The 20,253-nt window shown below is 33.9% G+C and overlaps 1 protein-coding gene across 1 annotated transcript; it reads right to left on the bottom strand.

The window, feature by feature from the left end:
- Nucleotides 1-3,824: 3,824 nt before the first annotated feature.
- On the bottom strand, nt 3,825-19,345 carry LOC306669151 (UDP-glucuronosyltransferase 2B15-like). Its single transcript, XM_079153046.1, has 3 exons — nt 19,156-19,345; nt 6,698-6,829; nt 3,825-4,603 (listed from the first exon to the last, which is right to left on the bottom strand). The coding sequence occupies exons 1-3, from the start codon at nt 19,309-19,311 to the stop codon at nt 4,577-4,579; spliced, it is 315 nt and encodes a 104-aa protein (XP_079009172.1). The 5' UTR covers nt 19,312-19,345; the 3' UTR covers nt 3,825-4,576.
- Between the last annotated feature and the right edge of the window lie 908 nt (nt 19,346-20,253).

The raw sequence follows: 20,253 nt of genomic DNA, 5'->3' as shown, positions 1-20,253 counted from the left end.
AATTCATGTTTTATAAATAGATATTTAGTTTTTAAAAATTTGATCTGAGAGCCTTTGATCTTAATTCCAGTTTTTATAATGTAAGTTTCAATACCTTCATGGTTGAATTCAGCATTTTATTTATATTCATTTTCTGTTTTTCTGACCTGTATTACATTCCCATTCAATTTTTTTCTTGACTGTTTAAAATTACTTTTCCACTGAATTTTCTTTCTATTTTTTTTTCATGCATTGTTACAGTGTTCCTTTAGGTGATGTCTTCTTTACACAGTAATATTAATGATGGTTGTGATCAATGTTGAATTGATTATAGATAGACTATGCACTATGTACTGTACATTGTCACTTCTATCAGAGCTGAAAAATTTTGATAACTAATTGATATTTTAACTAAAAGGATATAGTTTCATGCTTAAAAGTGCACTATGAAGAAATCAATAGATCATCTATAGTAGATGGACCTTGCATTCTCTTGAATGGAAGAAAATATTTTCACATCAAGTATCTCATAATGGACTTGTCTGTATCAACATTAGAATCCTTGCAATGCAAACATTAGAAGACAGATAACTCATTTATGAATGAGTTTAAAAGTTGAATAGACATTTCTCTAAAGAATAAATACACATGCCACATAAACACAAGGAAACATGCTCATCAACTTTAACCATAAGATAAATGCAAATCAAGATCACAAGGAATACCACCACTTCATAACCATTAGGATGGTTATAATCAGGAACGCAGATGATAGCAAGTATTAGCAAAGACATAGATAAATGGGAATCCTCCTATAATGCTGGTGGAAATGTAAAATGCCACTAGCTTGGAATATTGATTAGGATATACTCATTGACAAGATGTTCACATGTGAACCAGTAATTCCACTCATCAGCACTATAGAGAAGAAACAAAAATAGATGTTCACACAATATGTATTATATAATATACAAATATAGTGAATGTATAAGAATATCTTAAATATATATATTCTTGTTCATAAGAGTCAAAATTGAAAACAACCAAATGTTTGTGATACAATGAATGGGTTTGTAAAATGTAGTATATCCACACAAAGAATGTTCAGCAATGAACAGAAATCAAATATCTATATATGGTTAATGTGGACAAAATAAAAAACATTACACTAAGCAAAAAAACCCAATTGCAATCTAGTAAATATTGTATGATTCTATTTGACTGATATGTGCATGTGAGTTGACCAGAAGTAGATTAGTGGTTGTGGAGAGATAAGGTAAAGAGAGATTTATTTATGAAGTATGAGGTTTCTTATTCACTGAAAATATTCTGAAATTATCTTTTTTTCGGGGGTTTACAGCAGCACCAGACCACTGAGCCACCTCCCCATCACTATTTTGTATTTTATTTAGAGACAGGGTATCACGAAGTTTCTTAGCATCTCACTTGTGCTGAGGCTAACTTTGAACTCTCCATTCTCCTGTCTCAGACTCACAGGCCAGTAGGATTACAGGCATGCACTACCATGCCCAGCTTAAATTGTCTTTTGATGAGACATTTTTCACTAGGTTAAAATACTTCAACAATTTGTCTTTCACAATTTAAACATAAAATGTATGGCCAAATGTTTACCCTGATAAGTGGATGATGATATATAATGGGGGTGGGGAGGTAGGGAGTGAGAGGAGAATGGAGGAACTTTAGTTTACATAAAGGGAAATGAGAGGAGGAGAGGGGTATGAGACAGACATCATTACCTATGTACATGTATGATTACACGAATGGTGTGAATCTACATTGTACACAACCCTAGAAATGAAAAGTTGTACCCCATTTGTGTACAATGAATCAAAATGCAGTCTGTAAAAATAAAAACATAATTAAAAAATATATGCCTTGGAAACTATGTCTCAAATAATCTGTTGGAGTTAAATTTTATTATTTTATCATTATATTTGTAATGGTATATTGTTATAGTTCATCATATATCTTACCACAATTTAGTGATATGGTAAAAACAATTTTTAAGAAAAATACATATATAGCACCATTAAAATAGTTGAAGGAATAGGTACAGACAATGATCAATAACCATTTTCTTGGATAAATGTCCAACAGAACAATTAACAAAAGCAAAAATAGACAAATGGTCACATCAAACTAAGGTAATTTTATGTAACACATTAAGAATGAAGGGTAAAGATAAAACTTTGAGAATGGAAAGAAAATACTTGCAAACTATTTATAAAACATTAATATTCATAATACATGATGAATGCTATAATCTCAACAGGAAAAAAATATTGCATAAAAATGAATAAATAATCTGAATATCCATTTTTCAAGAAACAGAAATAGGCAATAAGTATATGAAAAGATCCTCCCCATCAATAATCCTGAAGGAAATGCAAACAAAGGCAGCCACAAGAGATAGTAACCCCAATAAGAAGGGTTATCGTTGAAAAGGTGAAAAATGACAGATGTTGGTGAGGGTGCAGAGGAAGAGGCACTCCTACAGATCACAGTCAGAGTGTGGAAAAGAGCATGGAGGTCCCTCAGAAAACTGCAAATACGACTATCCTGGAACTCAGTGTTTCCACCAAGGGGTATAAACTGAAAGAAAAAGGCATCAGTATATCAAAATGATACCTGCACCCTCATTTTCATTGCAACTCTCTTAATATTGGTGAAGATATGAAATCAAGTGTTGTGTTCCTTTTTTAGATGACAGATTTTAAAAAAGTGAAATATATAGCCAGGGAATTTTTAAGCAGTCATAGAAACAGAATGGAATCCTATCTTTTCAAGAGTGAGGATGGAACTGGTGAACATCTTGTTAAACAACATAAACTAGGACCCGGGAGAAAAGTACTGCATGGTCCCCTTCATGTGTAGAATCTACAAAAGTTGTTTCATGGAAGTAGGTTCAGGATTGCGCTGAACAGAAGTTAGGCAGGGTAAGAGGGAGTGGGAATAGAGATGTTGGACAACAGGTATCAAACAGCAGTTGGACAGCAGGAATAAGTATAACTGTTCTGTGCTCAGTCAGATGATTATAGGATAAAACTCTTCTTATGTATCTTATAAAGAAGCAGAAAAGAGGAGTTTGAAGATTTGAGACAATAGAAATTTAAGTATTTAAAAGATAAATGAATATTAACTGAATTGACCATTACATATATTATCCATGTATCAAATTATTCAAATCTGCATCATAATGTTCATGATACATAAAAAGATTAATAATTTCAGAAATTTGAGGTTTTGAATTTTTTGTAATATTTCTTCAAATTTGATTACCTTTTTTCTGTATTCTTTCACATTACTCAAAATTTTGTTTAATATTTTTTAGCATCATATTGATTTAATAATAACTAGTTATGCAGTCAATATATTTGTTTGATTTTCAATTTTAAAAGAACAGATTTAGTAAAAACATATCACATTGTATAAATCATTTTAATTTTTGTAAATTTGACTAAAAATAGGAACAAATCTATTTTCACTATCAAGGGAATCTATCTATGCAACCACTTAAATGAAATAAATTGTTATAATCATGAAGGGTCTTTGATGACTGCATTCAATGCTTTGAGCAAACCAGTACTTGACATTGTGTTAAAATCCAATGCAAGAGCTGGTCCCTTGATCTTCATTCTTCTCTTCCCCTTTAGCTCCTGCCTCATATCATCATTCACTTATCAGAGAAAACATTTGGCCTTTGGTTTTTTGGGCTTGGTCTATTTCACTTTACATGATATTTTCCACCTTCATCCATTTATCAGCAAATGCCATAATTTTATTCTTCTTTATGGCTGAGTAATATTCCATTGTGTGTATATGTGTGTGTATATATATATATATATACATATATATATATATCTCACAGTTTCTTTATGCATTTATCAATTGAAGGGTATCTAAGTTGGTTCCACAATCTAGTTATTGTGAATTGAGCAGCTATGAACATTGATGTGGCTGAATCACTGCAGTATGCTGATTTTAAGTCCTTTGGGTATAAACTGAGGAGTGGGATGGCTGGGTCAAATGGTGGTTCCATTCCAAGTTTTCTGAAGAATCTCCAGACTGCTTTCCAGAGTGGCTGCACCAATTTGCAACTCCACCAGCAATGTATGAGTGTGCCTTTTCCCCCACATTCACAACAACATTTATTATTGCTTGTGTTCTTGATAATAGCCATTCTAATTGGAGTTAGATGAAGTCTTAGGGTGGTCTTAATTTGCATTTCTCTAATTACTAGGGATGATGAGCACATTTTTATAAATTTATTGATCACCTGAGTATCTTCTTCTGTGAAGTGTCTGTTCAGTTCCTTATCCCATTTATTGATTGGGTTCTTTGTATTTTTGGTGTAAAGTTTTTTAAGTTCTTTATAAACTTTGGTGATGAGTGCTCTGTGTGTGGAAAAGATTTTCTCCCACTCTGTAGGCTCTCTTTTCACATTATTGATTGCTTCTTTTGCTGACAAAAAGCTTTATGTGAGAAATATTATCAGGTTGATTTGGAAACAAAGGAATGCCAACCATTGGGATTCCATGATAGATCACCTCTCAGATGCCATTGGTTCCACCATGAGTTATAAGAGCTTTGGTTTTTGGATGACCTAGGATTAGAACAAATTAAGGTAAAATATCAATTATGTCATAAATAAGGTAGGAAATGCACAGCATGAGTCATTTAAGATGAATTATTTTCTAGATAGCAGATTATAGCCATGAACTGTACTGGAATTGCTTTTAAAACTCAGAACAAGAAGCACTTAAGTCCATTGGAGAGATAAGTGAAGATTACATGGAAGAATGTGACTTGAGACTTGAAAGATGAGGAAAGGTTGCCATGTGGACAAAAGAAAGAGTATATTCGGGGTAGCAGCAATAGCATGTGTGGTCATAGGAGGGGAAGTAAGCCACTATGTACTATTCATGCAACAGTGACATCCTTGAGTCTGCTGTCACTGTCCAAGGCAGCAGGGAGTAGGGTAGCTGTGGTGATGGAATCAGAGGTTGGACTGACAGCACTTTATCATGAAATGAAGTGGACTTTATCATTAAGATTATGGCCTTTTTTTTTGTCATGGAAAATGCTGAGAACATTGTAATAAAGAAGAGGTATCAGTTTTTTTTGGTATTTCAAATAGCCCTGTAGTAGGTCAAAGGGTAGATCTAAAGTTGAACAAATGGGAGACACAGAGACCATGCAGAAAGTGACAAAAATTCTCTGTGGGAGGAAATTGCATCTGAAATGCTGATAATATATTATACCATGTCTAATAAAATGCAAAAGTTTTTCTTTATCCATTTTTTTCCCTGTCAAGAGAGTAAATATAAAGAACTTAGGTAAGTAATGAATTTTTCATTAATATTTTCAATATATTCATGTATTATTCAACTTTTATCTTTCTGATTAACTTTTCTTCATATTTTATGATTTATTTCCCAGGTCATATGAAGGAGGTCACCTTGGGGAATCCACTTATAAAGTGGAGTATTGGGTCCTAATCTATCTGGTTTCTTGCCATCAAATCTCCATAAAACCTGTTGTGGTAAACCAGATCTCTTATTCCTTGAGAAAATTTCAAAGTATAGCATATTAAAATTTGGAATAGATTAAGAAGTTACATAGTTGAATGCCTCTTATATGCAGATAATGAAATGAGAAGTGAGAACAAGAGATGATATATGAATAACTGAAATGTGGACTTAAATAAAGGACATTCTATTTATGTAAGTATTTTTAATTAGCAATGTTTGGTATGCAATCTTCAGAGTTCATAAATAGTTGCTAAAGTAAATAGATTTCTCAATATGAAATATAAATATTTAAAAATGGATAGTTACTATCATTTTGGGACAATAGTCTACACAACAATTTCTAATGAATTCCCACATTTATCATTCTTTATAAACATGTATTTTACAGTTGTCAACTTTTAAAATTAATGTTATACTTTTTTCCTTTTGAGAGATATGTGAGAAACTTTGCTCAGAAATCCTTTCTTAAAATAAATTATTGTATTAGTGTTTGCACTGGGGGATTGTATTTTTCTAATGCAGACTGTCCATGTTAGGGGCAGCTTCCTGTCTTCAACTTTAGTCAGACATCTTCAATCTTGAGAAACTGGCAGGGTCAGTCACCAGGGCAGGTTCATTTTTCTTTTTCTCTAAGTCTGGTTGGTTTGTTAGTTACCCTGGCTTTCTTTCTCTGAATAGCACCATGGACAGCACCACACACAGCCCCTTTCATCATTTAGGAGAAGAATAGAGGCCAATATTATGTGGGAAGATGACAATATGTGATGCAATTAGGCTTTTTATTACCTACTTATCATCATTGTGTGGTGTTCATTGAAATTTTACTTCATTTGTATCTACATTGGGGTCCTGCATGGGAAAAGGGACATGGCAGAATTTGGTGATTTTTGTGTAGCCGTTTATCATACCAACATCAAATTCACAGTGAACCTGTTAAATGTACCTCTACCTTAACACAATGTTAGTGTTGAATTTCATTAATCAGAAATATCTGCTGCACTATTTTAGCAGCTGCCACGTGTATTTTGTTTTTAAAGTGAATGCTGAGACAATTTAAAAATATCACAAGAGTTTACTTTTCGCGAGGAAATTTCTGTCATCAGACCCTTTAGAGAGTTCAATAGACCCTTTCCATAGTTCTGTACCATTAGGTCACCTTATCTTACCCTTTGTGGAATCTGGGCAAGGGCTGATGCCATCGTGTTAGCTCTTTCTTCAGTCAGGGCACCAAGCATTGACCTTAGAGAAAACACCATGACACCGTTTTCTTCTGAGATTTGGACAAAGTCTTCCATTTCCTGCGAAGAAAAGAATTTGCTTCATCACAAATTCAATAGCAGAGCAAAAACTGCTTTAATGATTGGTTCAACCACATAAGGAGAGAAAAATAAAATATTTTGAGGACATACTAGAGCAGTGGCTCTTTTTAAAATTAAGTGCAAATATACATAACATGAATGTATAATTTTTGTATTTGTTCCAGTTAGTTATGCATGACAACAGAATACATTTTGACTCATTGTACCCAAATGGAGCAAAACTTTTCATTTCTCTGGTTATACACAATGCAGAGTCACATCATTCATGTAATCTTACATGTACATAGGGTAATAATTTACATCACGTTTCATCATCTCTCCTATCCCAAAACCCCTTCTCTTCCTCTCACTTCCCTCTGCCCAATCTAAAGTTGCTCCATTCTTTCCTTTCCCCCCACCATCCCATTTTGGATCAGCATCCATATATCACAGAAAACATTTGACCTTTGGTTTTTTGGAATTGGCTTATTTCGCTTAGCGTCATATTCTCTAACTCCATACATTTAACTACAAATGCCATCATTTTATTCTTCTTTAAGGCTGAGTAATATTTCATTAGTTATATATATACCACAATTTCATTATTAATTCATCTATTGAAGTGCATCTAGGTTGGTTTCACAGATTAGCAATTGTGAATTGAGCAGCTATGAACATTGATGTGGCTGTATCTCTGTAGTATGCTGATTTTAAGTCCTTTGAGTATAGACCAAGCAGTGGGATAGCTGGGTCAAATGGTGGTTCCATTCCAAGTTTTCTAATGAATCTTCATATTGCTTTCTAGAGTGGTTGCACCAATATTCAGTACCAGCAGCAAAGCATGAATGTTGCTTTTCCCCCACGTCCTTGCTAATGCTTATTGTTGCTAGTATTCTTGAAAATTGCCATTCTGACTAGAATTAGATGAAATCTTAGTTTTGGTTTGCATTTCTCTAATTGCTAGAGGCAAGTAATGAAGGTTGAATGGAAAAAAAAGTTATATTAGAAATAAAATGACCACCATAGGAATATGTTAAATATAATCTTATCAACATATCTTTACTGAATGCCTGTTCAATAAAACTTCACTCCATATTGTGTAGATCATTTCAAATTATTGAATTTTTATCAAAAACACAGTTAGGATAAAACATTAAGTGGGGATAATGCATTGAGGTTTGTATTATAATGTTGCCTGATTCATGATTAACATTTTAGAATGAAGGCCATAGGCTCTGTGAAGGTGGCTGTCATATACTATGTTTATTTATGTATGTGTTATATTTATATGATATTTCCTAAGTACAAGATGGTATTTCTTATTAAATTTATAAAACTTCTGGTCAGATTTCTATTCACATTTACATAGAGTAAAATCAGAACTTGTAGAAATTACAAACTTCTAGAAATATATGGGAAAAAAAAACCAAAAATGGGATTCATGTTCATATAACTTGAACAAATCTTTGGGAAAAAGATTAGTTTGATATTGGTTTAATGAAAAATGGTTTCTGAGCAATCAGCATTAAGTATATGATGGAATTATATTTATATTCACAATGTATTAACCAGTTACCTATGATAAAAGAAAATACCTTGAGATGATATCAACTTTTGCTGATGTCATAATCTATCTTCCCCAAAACAGTTTTTGAAAATTTTTGTCTCAACATGATAACTTGATATATACTATTGTGTTGTATATATTAATTAGATATTGATCCCATTTCAAACTCATATTAACCACCGAAACACTAATTAAAGAATGGAACTATGCATTTATGCAATTTTGACATGAGGTTTTAACTTATCAAATTTAGTTTTGTTAATAAACACAATAATTGTATGACAAAATAGCTATGAATTACACAATTCCCTCCTGTCTGCATTGGTAAACAAGGTATTTCTCATCAGGTCCACAAACCTTAAAATATCTTGGTGATTGCAAGAAGAGAGGAATTTACCCAGATTTAAAGATATTAAAGATGAAGTCTGATTCCTGACTTGACTTCCCAGCCTTGACAGGAGATTAGAATTCTCATCTGATACTCCTAGCAAAAAAGATTCAGCAAGGCATACTCACAAAGCAATATGTGGCCAATCTCTATTATTTCTGTATGGATGTAAATAATCCTATGAATCCAACAAGTCAAAACATGTTTTGGCAATAATAATCTTACTTAGTTTATCATTGATCAGAAATGAGGTTAAGAGATTGTAGGTGAATTTTGTTACAATGGAATGTTAAAGCACATCCATTTGAATTACTTTAACCTCTAAATTGAACTAGTTTATATGTCACTATCTTCAATGAATTTTTAATTCTAGTTTCCTTCATCATGTGGCTACAACTCACCAAAAATACTATCCATATTTGCTCCTGTCCTCCTGACTTGGTCCATAGAGAACAATGTCCTGACCTCCCAGATGCTTATTTGAATCTCTAAAGAATCCCCACCTGCTGAAGTTGAATACTTCACCAAAGACTCCAAATTGTGAATGCCAAATTTCCCTTCATAATCATCGTAGATCATATGCCAAATACTTTTTTGGAAAAAGTGAAGTGATACCCTTGTGTGAAGCCTTTATAAAACTGTCCTATATAACTGAAAGTGTTTTATTACTAAACTGTCAGGTGCAAGATTCTGAAGCAAAATATACTTGTAATGTGCAACAATGCAGTGGTGATGATTATGTGATGGAGTATGGTGTGTTGATTGCTCTTTTATTTCTCTAAAAACATGAAGAAAAATTTAGATATAACTGAGGTAAATCTTTACCTTTTTCTTTGCTCTAAAATTTCTTATAATGTAATCAGAATATTGCAAATTCTACCTCTAAATCATTCTTTATTGTTAAACAATTAAGAATTTCTAGAATTCAGGAGTATGGGTTTAGAATTTCTGCAAAATTATTGTTCAGAGTCTTATTAATTCTCTAATGATACATATGTGTAGCTACAAGTTTGATAAACATATTTCTGCACGTATTTCTTTATTATATGAAATCACATTATAAAATTAATGTTCCTGTAGAATGTGCTATATTTCACTGGCTGTGGTAGTCTCTTGTTATCACCTCAATGTGTGCAACAGGAAAAAACTTTCACACCAGTGGAAGTGCACCTCCAGGCCTTTCTCCTGCAGAGATTTGGTCATACTACTGAGCTTCTTACTTCAATCTTTAGAATGTTCTTTAAAAATCCATGTTTTCTGGAATTGTCTTAGGATTATCCTAACAGGTAGTTTCTGATCCTTTGCCTTACATATTCCATATGAGAATAAATCTATCTTGTTCAATAAAGTCACTCACTGACAACCGAAATAGAGATATAAACATTTATTAGAAATTGCACCAAAATAATTTATTTATTTTTCTTTTTTATATGTTTTCAATTCATTGTTTTCTGTTTTCATCTGTGAAATAATGGCCATGCTCTCCAAAACCTTGTAGTATATTTCACTTGCTTGCCATTGTTTAGGCTTTGTTTGAAAAAACATTTAAAAAAAGAAGATGAGTGATCCAAGATGGTGAAATGGAGGCGGCATTCCTTGTAGCTTTGTAACTCATGTTTCAAGCAGAGAAAAATCTGTTCCTCTGTGAGGCAGTTTTTGCTGCTTATTCATCCCCTGCTGTTTACCCTATTTGTCCACCTTGATATCCTGCAGTCTGCCAGCATATCAACTACTTTTTGAGTGCAGATTTCTTTCTGACTCCCTACTATCATCCATCATTTGCCCATTTCCCTGTCTCTTGTTGACCCATCACTTTCCTTTCACCTATCCATCAATCACCACTTGAGGTCTACCTGCCACTCATCCACTGGTGACTGGCAGACCACCCTCAGACTGCCAATGGATTGCCAGCTGCCTGCTGTTGCCTGGAAGTTCACTGTCACAGTACCTGCAGGTTTGGTTACATGTGACTGACCATTTTGGGACAACAGCCAGGACCTGTAGGACCCCTGGCTTAACTGACTGCACCAAGCCTCCAGGACCCACCAGACTGACTGACCATGCCCCGGTTCCAGGACCCCAGACCCAACCCATGATACCCCACATGGACTCAGCACCCATGCTCTGTGCTATAGTTCCTTATTTGTCAATATGTTTGAAAGTCAGTGCAGCCATCTTGGATTATTCTGGAAGTGGAAGCTGCCATCTTTAGGTGGGGCCATTTCCATCCTGAGATGCCTGCTGGAGAATGAAAGCTCATTGTCAGGTAACTCTCATGCATCAGGTTACTGAAGACTGGGAAGTTGAATAGTATATGACTGTTATTGTGTAGATTTTTTTTTCACTTTTTGAAAACTTTTAAGTTTTTATTTATTTTTCTTGCTCTATTATCCTTCTGTTTACCTGTTTCCTCAGAGTCTCTTTCTCCCTTTTCTCATCTAACAACCAACTTCTTTTGATTCTGCTTTCAACCTTCCTACAATCTAGTACTTCTGTATACTCTTTTCTTATTCCATTAACAGTTACATCCAACACCCCTCCCCATCCTCTTTGTCCAACATTAGAAACTGTAGAACTCATTGCAAATCTATTTGTTAAAGTGTAGATAATAATTGAACTCATCCTCTCCGTTTGTTATGACAATATTGTTAATGTCCTCATAGGGGTTATTTCATTTAGGGTTTCATATTGTTTGTACTGTGTGCTGCAAGTATATTGACCTTACCCTTAAAGAAGAGGTTTTGGAAATGTGCAGGGTCACTATAAGCTATGGGGGGCACTGCAATATCCCAAGAATCACATGATTATTTTGATAGATGCAGAAAAAGCATTCGATAAAATATAGCACCCTTTCATGCTCAAAACACTAGAAAAAATTGGGGTAGTCGGAACATTCCTTAACATTGTAAAGGGCATCTACGCTAATTTCATGGCCAATATCATTCTAAATGGTGAAAAACTGAAAGCATTCCCCCTAAAACCTGGAACAAGGCAGGGATGCCCTCTTTTACCACTTCTGTTCAACTTTGTCCTTGAAACTCTAGCCAGAGCAATTAGACAAACCAAAGAAATTAAAGGGATACAAATTGGAAAAGAAGAACTCAAACTATCCCTGTTCGCTGATGACATGATTATATATTTAGAGGAACCTGGAAATTCCACCAGAGAACTTTTAGAACTCATAAGTGAATTCAGTAAAGTAGCAGGTTACAAGATCAATGCTCATAAATCCAACGCATTTTTATACATAAGTGATGAATCTTCAGAAAGAGAAGTTAGGAAAACTACCCCATTCACAATAGCCTCAAAAAAAATAAAATACTTGGGAATCAATCTCACAAAAGAGGTGAAAGACCTCTACAATGAGAACTACAGAACACTAAAGAAAGAAATTAAAGAAAACCTTAGAAGATGGAAAGATCTCCCATGTTCTTGGATAGGCAGAATTAATATTGTCAAAATGGCCATACTACCAAAAGTGCTATACAGATTCAATGCAATTCCAATTAAAATCCCAATGGCATACCTTACAGAAATAGAACAAGCAATCATGAAATTCATCTGGAAGAGTAAGAAACCCAGAATAGCTAAAGCAATCCTTAGCAGGAAAAATGAAACAAGGAGTATCGCAATACCAGATCTTCAACTCTATTACAAAGCAATAGTAACAAAAACGGCATGGTATTGGTACCAAAATAGACAGCTAAATCAATAGTACAGAATAGAGGACATGGACACAAACCCAAATAAATACAATTTTCTCATACTAGACAAAGGTGCCAAAATATGCAATGGAGAAATGATAGCCTCTTCAATAAATGGTGCTGGGAAAAATGGAAATCCATATGCAATAGAATGAAATCAAACCCCTATCTCTCACCCTGCACAAAACTCAACTCAAAATGGATCAAGGACCTCGGAATCAGACCAAAGACCCTGCATCATATAGAAGAAAAAGTAGGTCCAAAACTTTTCCTTGTTGGCTTAGGATCAGACTTCCTTAAAAGGACTCCCATAGCACAAGAAATAAAAGCTAGAATCAGCCACTGGGATAGATTCAAACTAAAAAGCTTTCTCTCAGCAAAGGAAACTATCAGTAATGTGAAGAGAGAGCCTACAGAGTGGGAGAATATCTTTGCCACTCATACTTCAGATAGAGCGCTAATTTCCAGAATCTATAAAGAACTCAAAAAAGTCTACACCAAGAATACAAATAATCCAATCAACAAATGGGCTAAGGAAATGAACAGACACTTCACAGAAGAAGATGTACAAGCAATCAACAGATATATGAAAAAATGTTCAACATCTCTAGTAATAAGAGAAATGCAAATCAAAACTACCCTAAGTTTCCATCTCACCCCAATTAGAATGGCGATCAACAAGAACACAAGCAACAATAGGTGTTTACGAGGATGTAGGGAGAAAGGTACACTCATACGTTGCTGGTGGGGTGCAAATTAGTGCAGCCACTCTGGAAAGCAGTATGGAGATTCCTCAGAAAGCTTGGAATGAAACCACCATTTGATCCAGCTATCCCACTCCTTGGCCTATACCCAAAGCACTTAAAATCAGCATAGTACAGAGATACAGCCACATCAATGTTCATTGCTGCTCAATTCACCATAGCCAGATTGTGGAACCAACCTATATGTCCTTCTATTGATGAATGGATAAAGAATCTGTGGCATATATATGCAATGGAATATTACTCTGCCATAAAGAATGATAAAGTATTGGCATTTGCAGGCAAATGGATGAAATTGGAGAATATCATGCTAACTGAGATAAGCCCATCTCAAAAAACTAAAGGACGAATGATCTCGCTGATAAGTGGATGAGGACATATAATTGGGGTTGGGTGGGAGGTGTTTACGTTAGGGATAGGGTTAGGTTTAGGGTTAGCGTTAAGGAGGGAGGCAAGAATGGAGGAAGGAAGGACTGTATAGAGGGAAAAGAGGGGTGCGAGGGGTGGGGGGGGGAAGGAAAAAAATAACAGAATGAATCAAACAACATTACCATAGGCAAATTTATGATTACACAAATGGTATGCCTTGACTCCATGTACAAACAGAGAAACAACACGTATCCCATTTGTTTTCAATAAAAAAAAGAAAAGAACAAAATGATCAAACATTACATCTCAAAGTCCTAGAAAATGAAGAACCGTACATTGCCAAAAGTAGTTAAAGACAGGAAATAATTAAAATCAGAACTGAAATCAATGAAATTGAAGCAAAATAACCAATTCAAAAAATTGACAAAACAAAAAGTTGGTTCTTTGAAAAAGGAAACAAAATTGATGAACCCTTAGACACACTAACAAAGAGAGGGAGAGAGAAAACTCAGAATACTAATATTCTTGATGAAAAAGAAAAGATAAAAAACACCACTGGGGGAAAAAAAAACATAATTAGAGGCTATTTTGAAAATATACACTCCAACAAAATAGAAAATCTCAGGTTTCATCAACAGGTTTCTAGAGACATATGATCCTCCCAAACTGAACCAGGTCAACATACACGATTTAAACCGATCAATTTCAAGCACCAAAACAGAAGAAGTCATCAAAAGCTTACCAACCAAGAAAAGCCTATTACCAGATGGATTCTCAGCTGAATTCTACAAGACCTTAATAGAAGAACTAATACTAATACTCCTCAAAGTATTCCATGAAATAGAAAAGGAGGGAACTCTTCCAAACTCATTCTATGAAGCTAGTATCACTCTGATAGCAAAAGCAGACAAAGATGCATCAAGGAAAGAAAATATTAGACCAATTAATCCTGATGAACATATATGCAAAAATCCTTAACAAAATTCTGGCAAATCACATACAAAAACTTATTAAAAATTAGTGCACCATGATCAAGTGGTGTTTACTGCAGGGATTCAAGGTAGGTTCAAAATCTGGAAATCAATAAATGTAATTCATTACATCAGCTGACTTAAGGTTAAGAATCATATGATTATTTCAATAGGGGCAGAGAAAGTGTTTATTAAAATACAACACCCTTCATGCTTAAAACACTAGAAAAAATAGGGATAATAGGAACATTCCTCAACTTTGTAAAGTCTATCTATGCTAAACCCATGGCCAACATCATTCTTAATGGAGTAAAACTGAAAGCATTCCCTCTAACAACTGGAACAAGACAGGGATGCCTTTTTTTGTCACTTCTATTCAACATGTGCTTGAAATACAGCCAAAGCAAATAGATGAAAGAAATTAAAGGGATACTAATTGGAAAAGAAGAACTCAATCTATCACTATTTGTTGATGACATAGTTCTATATGTAGAGAATCCAATAAACTCCATCAGAAAACTTCTAGATCTAATTAATGAATTCAGTAAAATAGCAGGAGATCAAATCAACACACAAATCTAATGCATTTCTATTCATAAGCAATTAATGTTCTCAAAGAGAAATTAGGAAAACAACTCCATTCACAATAGCCTAAAAAAAATACTTGGGAATTAATCTAACAAAAGAGATGGAACACCTCTACAATGAAAACTACATAACATAAAAGAAAGAAATCGAAGAAAAGCTTAGAAGATGGAAAGATCTCCCATGTTCTTGGATAGGCAGAATTAATATTATCAAAATGGTCAAACTTCCAAATACACTATACAGATTTAATGAAATTCCAATTAAAATCCCAATGACATTCCTTATAGAAATAGAGAAAGCAATCATGAAATTCATCTGGAAGAAAGACCCAGAATATCCAAAGCAATTCTGGGGAGAAAGAATGATGCAGGAGGTATCACAATACCTGTCCTTAAACACTACTATAGAGCAATAGTAACAAAAATGGCATGGTATTGGCACCAAAATAGATAGGTAGACCAATGGTACAGAATAGATAACATGGAGACAAACCCACTTAAGTACAGTTATCTCATACTAGACAAAGGTGCAAAAAGCTTACAATGGAGAAAAGATAGCCTTTTCAACAAATGGTACTGAAAAAACTGGAAATCCTTATGCAGTAAAATGAAATTAAATCCCTGTCTCTCACCCTGTACAAAACTCATCTCAAAATGGATCAATGATCCAGGAATTAGACCTGAGACCCTTTACCAAACAGAAGAAAAATTAGGTCTGAATCTTCATCATGTTGACTTAGGACCAGACTTCCTTAACAAGACTCCCAGAGTGCTAGAAATAAAAGCAAGAATCAATAAATGGGATGCATGCAAACTAAATAGCTTATTCTCAGCAAAGGAAACAATCAATAATGTGAAAAGAGAGCCTAAAGAGTGGGAGAAAAACTTTTTTCCACATGCTTCCAACACAGCATTAATCTCCAAAATTTATAAAGAAATTAAAAAGTTTTACACCAAAAATACAAAGAACCCAATCAATAAATGGGCTAAGGAACTGAACAGACACTTCACAGAAGAAAATATACAGGTAATCAAGAAATATATGAAAAAATGCTCATCATCTCTAGTAATTAGAGAAATGCAAATTAAAATCACCCTAGGATTTCATCTAACTCCAGTTAGAATGGTTATCAAGAACCCAAAAAATAATATGTGTTGACGTGAATGTAGGAAAAAAATGCACACTCATACATTGCTGGTGGAGTTGCAAATTGTTGCAGCTACTCTGGAAAGCAGTATGGAGATTCCTCAGAAAACTTGGAATGGAACCACCATTTGACCCAGCCATCCCACTCCTCGGTTTATACTCAAAGGACTTAAAATCAGCATACTACAGTGATGCAGCCACACCAACATTCATAGCTGCTCAATTCACAATAGCTAGATTGTGGAACCAACCTAGATGCCCTTCAATTGACGAATGCATAAAGAAACAGTGGTATATATATATATACACACACACACAATGGAATATTACTCAGCCATAAAGAATAATAAAATTATTGCATTTGCTGGTAAATGGATGGAGTTGGAGAATATCATGTTAAGTGAAATAAATCAATCCCAAAAAACCAAAGGCCAAATGTTTTCTCTGATAAGTGGATGATTATATATAATGGGGTGGCTCAACAGAAGAATGGAGGGACTTTGGACAGTATAGAGAAAAATGGGCAGGAGGGGGTAGGGGAAGGAAAGTAGTAGACTGAGACAGACATTATTACCCTATGCACATGTATGATTACATGAATGGTGTGAATCTACAATGTATAATACATTGAAATGAGAAGTTTTAACCTATTTGTTTACAATGAATCAAAATGCAGTCTATAAAAATTAAAGAAAAATTAAAAAAGAAGATGAAATAACTTCATATTTGAATTACAGGTCCTCAATTACCTATAGCATTGTTCAAAATTATAATTTGAAGTTAGTGACATTTGCTTCATGATGACTGCATTATCCCTTTGACCCTCCTCACATATCTAGGTATTCTATGTGTTCAGATGACTTTTAGTACTATAGACAATGGTATTCACTATTTAATCTCACTGATGCACTGCTTAAATACTTGTTCAACTGTGTCATGGGAAATATTCCTTTTTTATTTTATTTATTTACTTGTTCATTCATTCACTTTTTATTTTGTGCATACTTACATGAGTAACTGACATATCCTCATATTACATATTACCTACTGAGAAGACTGGTTATTCTCCATTTGTAATATCCTTTAAAATTAAAATTTTAAGGTTCATTATAAAATACTGAAGTAGTATAAAAAAAGAAATGATCTTACTAATAATCTCCTTGTTGTTGAAAATTTAAATTGATTTAAGTTTTTTTTGTGTTAAAGGCTGAAAATACAGTTCATTGTCCCAACATTTGTGCAGTACACATGAGGACCTGGGTTCCATTTCTAGCCAATGAATACATATAAATATGTATGTTTTCATTTCTATTCATACAACTAAGTGAATATATATGACATATTTAGAGAAGTCTAATCCCATCATGTGTTGTTTCATTCTCTAAGAAAATACCAATCTCATTTATTATATGCCCCTCATTTTCCAAATATATTTCATAATGTCTGATAATGTAGTTGGCTACTCCGAAAAAATGATTATAATAGTATAACTTGAACAATGGATAAGTTTTTCATCAATCCCCAATGTTGTATATCTAAAACATTTCCAATGTTACTTTTTAAAATAATTACTATAAATATTATGTAAAGTCTGGCATTTCTGGTGTGTATAATTTCCAAAGTTGATGAAACAAATAGAATTATGCAGTTTTAATTTTTTTATTATATTTTGAAAAATTTCAATTTTATTATAATGATGTACTGTACAACTTTTGGGGAATTGTGTTATAGTTCAATACATGTATATAATATGTAATGATCAAATCAAGGCAAATAGGACCTGTGTCTCCAAAATCATTTATTAATTCTTTGTGCTGGGAACATTCCCAACACTTTTCCGTAGCTATTTGAAAACATGCAATAAATTACAAAGTGTACATTTTTCAGATTTTTGCTATATTTTCCAAATATCTGATTCTTACAAATGTACATTAGGCAAAATGACAAAAGAAGTTTTTAAATGAAGCATCTAGTTGAACTACTGGGAAACAATTTTCTCAGTGCTATATGGATAGTTGTACTAGAAATACATGTGTAGGCCTCAATCTTTGTGTCTATGTTCATCAAGACATTAAGTGAAGTTTAAAATTAGTTTTTAAAGATGAATAAAATGAATAATGCAATGATAAACTGTATGCAGTTGCTATAGAAGTCCTCAGAGCTCTATGTGGTGGGTATATAATATGCATTCCTGGTGTGTCTTATACAAGTGATAACCAAAGGTTTCTAACACTTCAATATAAATTTTTTCTGTAGCACTTTGAGTTTGAGAGATGACTTTCTTTTATCACATGACATTATTAAAGAATTCCTCTAACTTTATATTCTTGTAAGTTCAACTTCAAAAGGTCCAGGATTCTATACTACATGTGACTCACTAAGTAGCTCACTATGAAACTGATTCCATCTCTTCTCATTAAATGATTCGAACTAAAAATCAAAATAAATCATATATAGCATATTTTTTACCCACTCAATAAATGTCATTTGATCACTTTGTTCTGAAAACATAACAGGCACATAGGAAGGAGGAAAAAGAAGTCCTCCACTGTACTTTTCCATTGTATAACCAGGAGAGCAGTGGAGAGTGTACACAAATGGTTTTTGAAGAATTTCAGCCAGCAACTCACCACAGGAACAAATGGCATCTGAAAGAATGACATCAAACCTTGATTCTTATGGTTTTGCCTTAAGATTCTTATTCAAAACTACATCTCTACATATATTCTGTACATAAGCAGAAAATTGACTCCCACATTCTGCAAGTATTGAATAATATTTCCACCCAAAATATTTTCAAATGGAACCTGAAAGTCTCAGAACAGTCACCTCATGTCCCCTCTGTGTGAGCTTCTCCAGTATTGTCTTCATGCTGATCCAATGGCTGAATTCCATTGTCCACACCAGCACCTTTCCACAACTTCCAGAACCAAAGTGACTACTCAGCTGTAGCAGCAGCAGAACTGCAGTCATTTTTGTAGACATTCTGGTGAAATGCAAGGCTTCCTTTCATATTGAATTCCCTCTGCTCTTGCTGATATCCAAGAAGAAATCATTACTTAGTTAAAAATATAACATGTGCACATCAAAGTAAATACATAAGTGATCATTTAGAATATGATCTGGACGCCAAGTAGAAAAATCAAAGGTTAGGGGACTTCATGTTTGTGTGTGTGCAATGACTCTTTCATGATTGTAAATGCTTTCCTGCAGTTAAGAATTGATCCTGCATGTGCGATATACCTGCATCAGGTTAGGAGCTTTAAACTAGTGTGAGAAATGGTTGCAAGTGAGGTGACTTGTGCCTACACATTTCTTGACTGGAACTAGGGTAAATATACAGTTGAATCAACATTTTTTAGGTATCATGGTTTAACAGAATTTTTTCAGTAATACCTTTGGATATAAAGATAGGATTAAAAATCACCATTTTTAAGTGTACATTTCAATAGTTCAAACTCTGAGAAGAAACGCTGAATTGTAATCTTCACTTAACATTCAATATCAAAGGATTTTAGCAATCTAAACTTGTACCTCTAATCATTCCATATCCCTCATTCCTAGGTAATCTCTAATCTAAGCAGTAGATATGCTTATCCTGGGGGTATTTAAAATAATTGTTACATAATATTTGGGTTTTAGTGATTGATTTCAACCCTTTAAAATAATTATGCGTTTTGGTGATTGATATCAATATTTACAGTGATGACTTAAAGGTTCATCTGTGTTGTGACATATGTCAGGACTTCATTCCTTTTCATTCTATGATAGGGCATGAGCTATGTCAGTGAGCTGAGGCAGCTATGGAAGTCCTTTCTCATCCTGATTTTTGTGGTCAAGCCAGAAATATTTTAGACATGTTGCTCAGGGTATCAGGCATAAGTTTATTAAAGGCACAGGAAAAGGGAAAAGGGGACATTCTCAAGG

This window comes from Sciurus vulgaris (assembly GCF_902686455.1).
Source record: "Sciurus vulgaris genome assembly, chromosome: 9".
In the NCBI taxonomy this organism is placed as follows: domain Eukaryota; kingdom Metazoa; phylum Chordata; class Mammalia; order Rodentia; family Sciuridae; genus Sciurus; species Sciurus vulgaris.
This window is presented reverse-complemented; position numbering and strand designations above follow the sequence as displayed.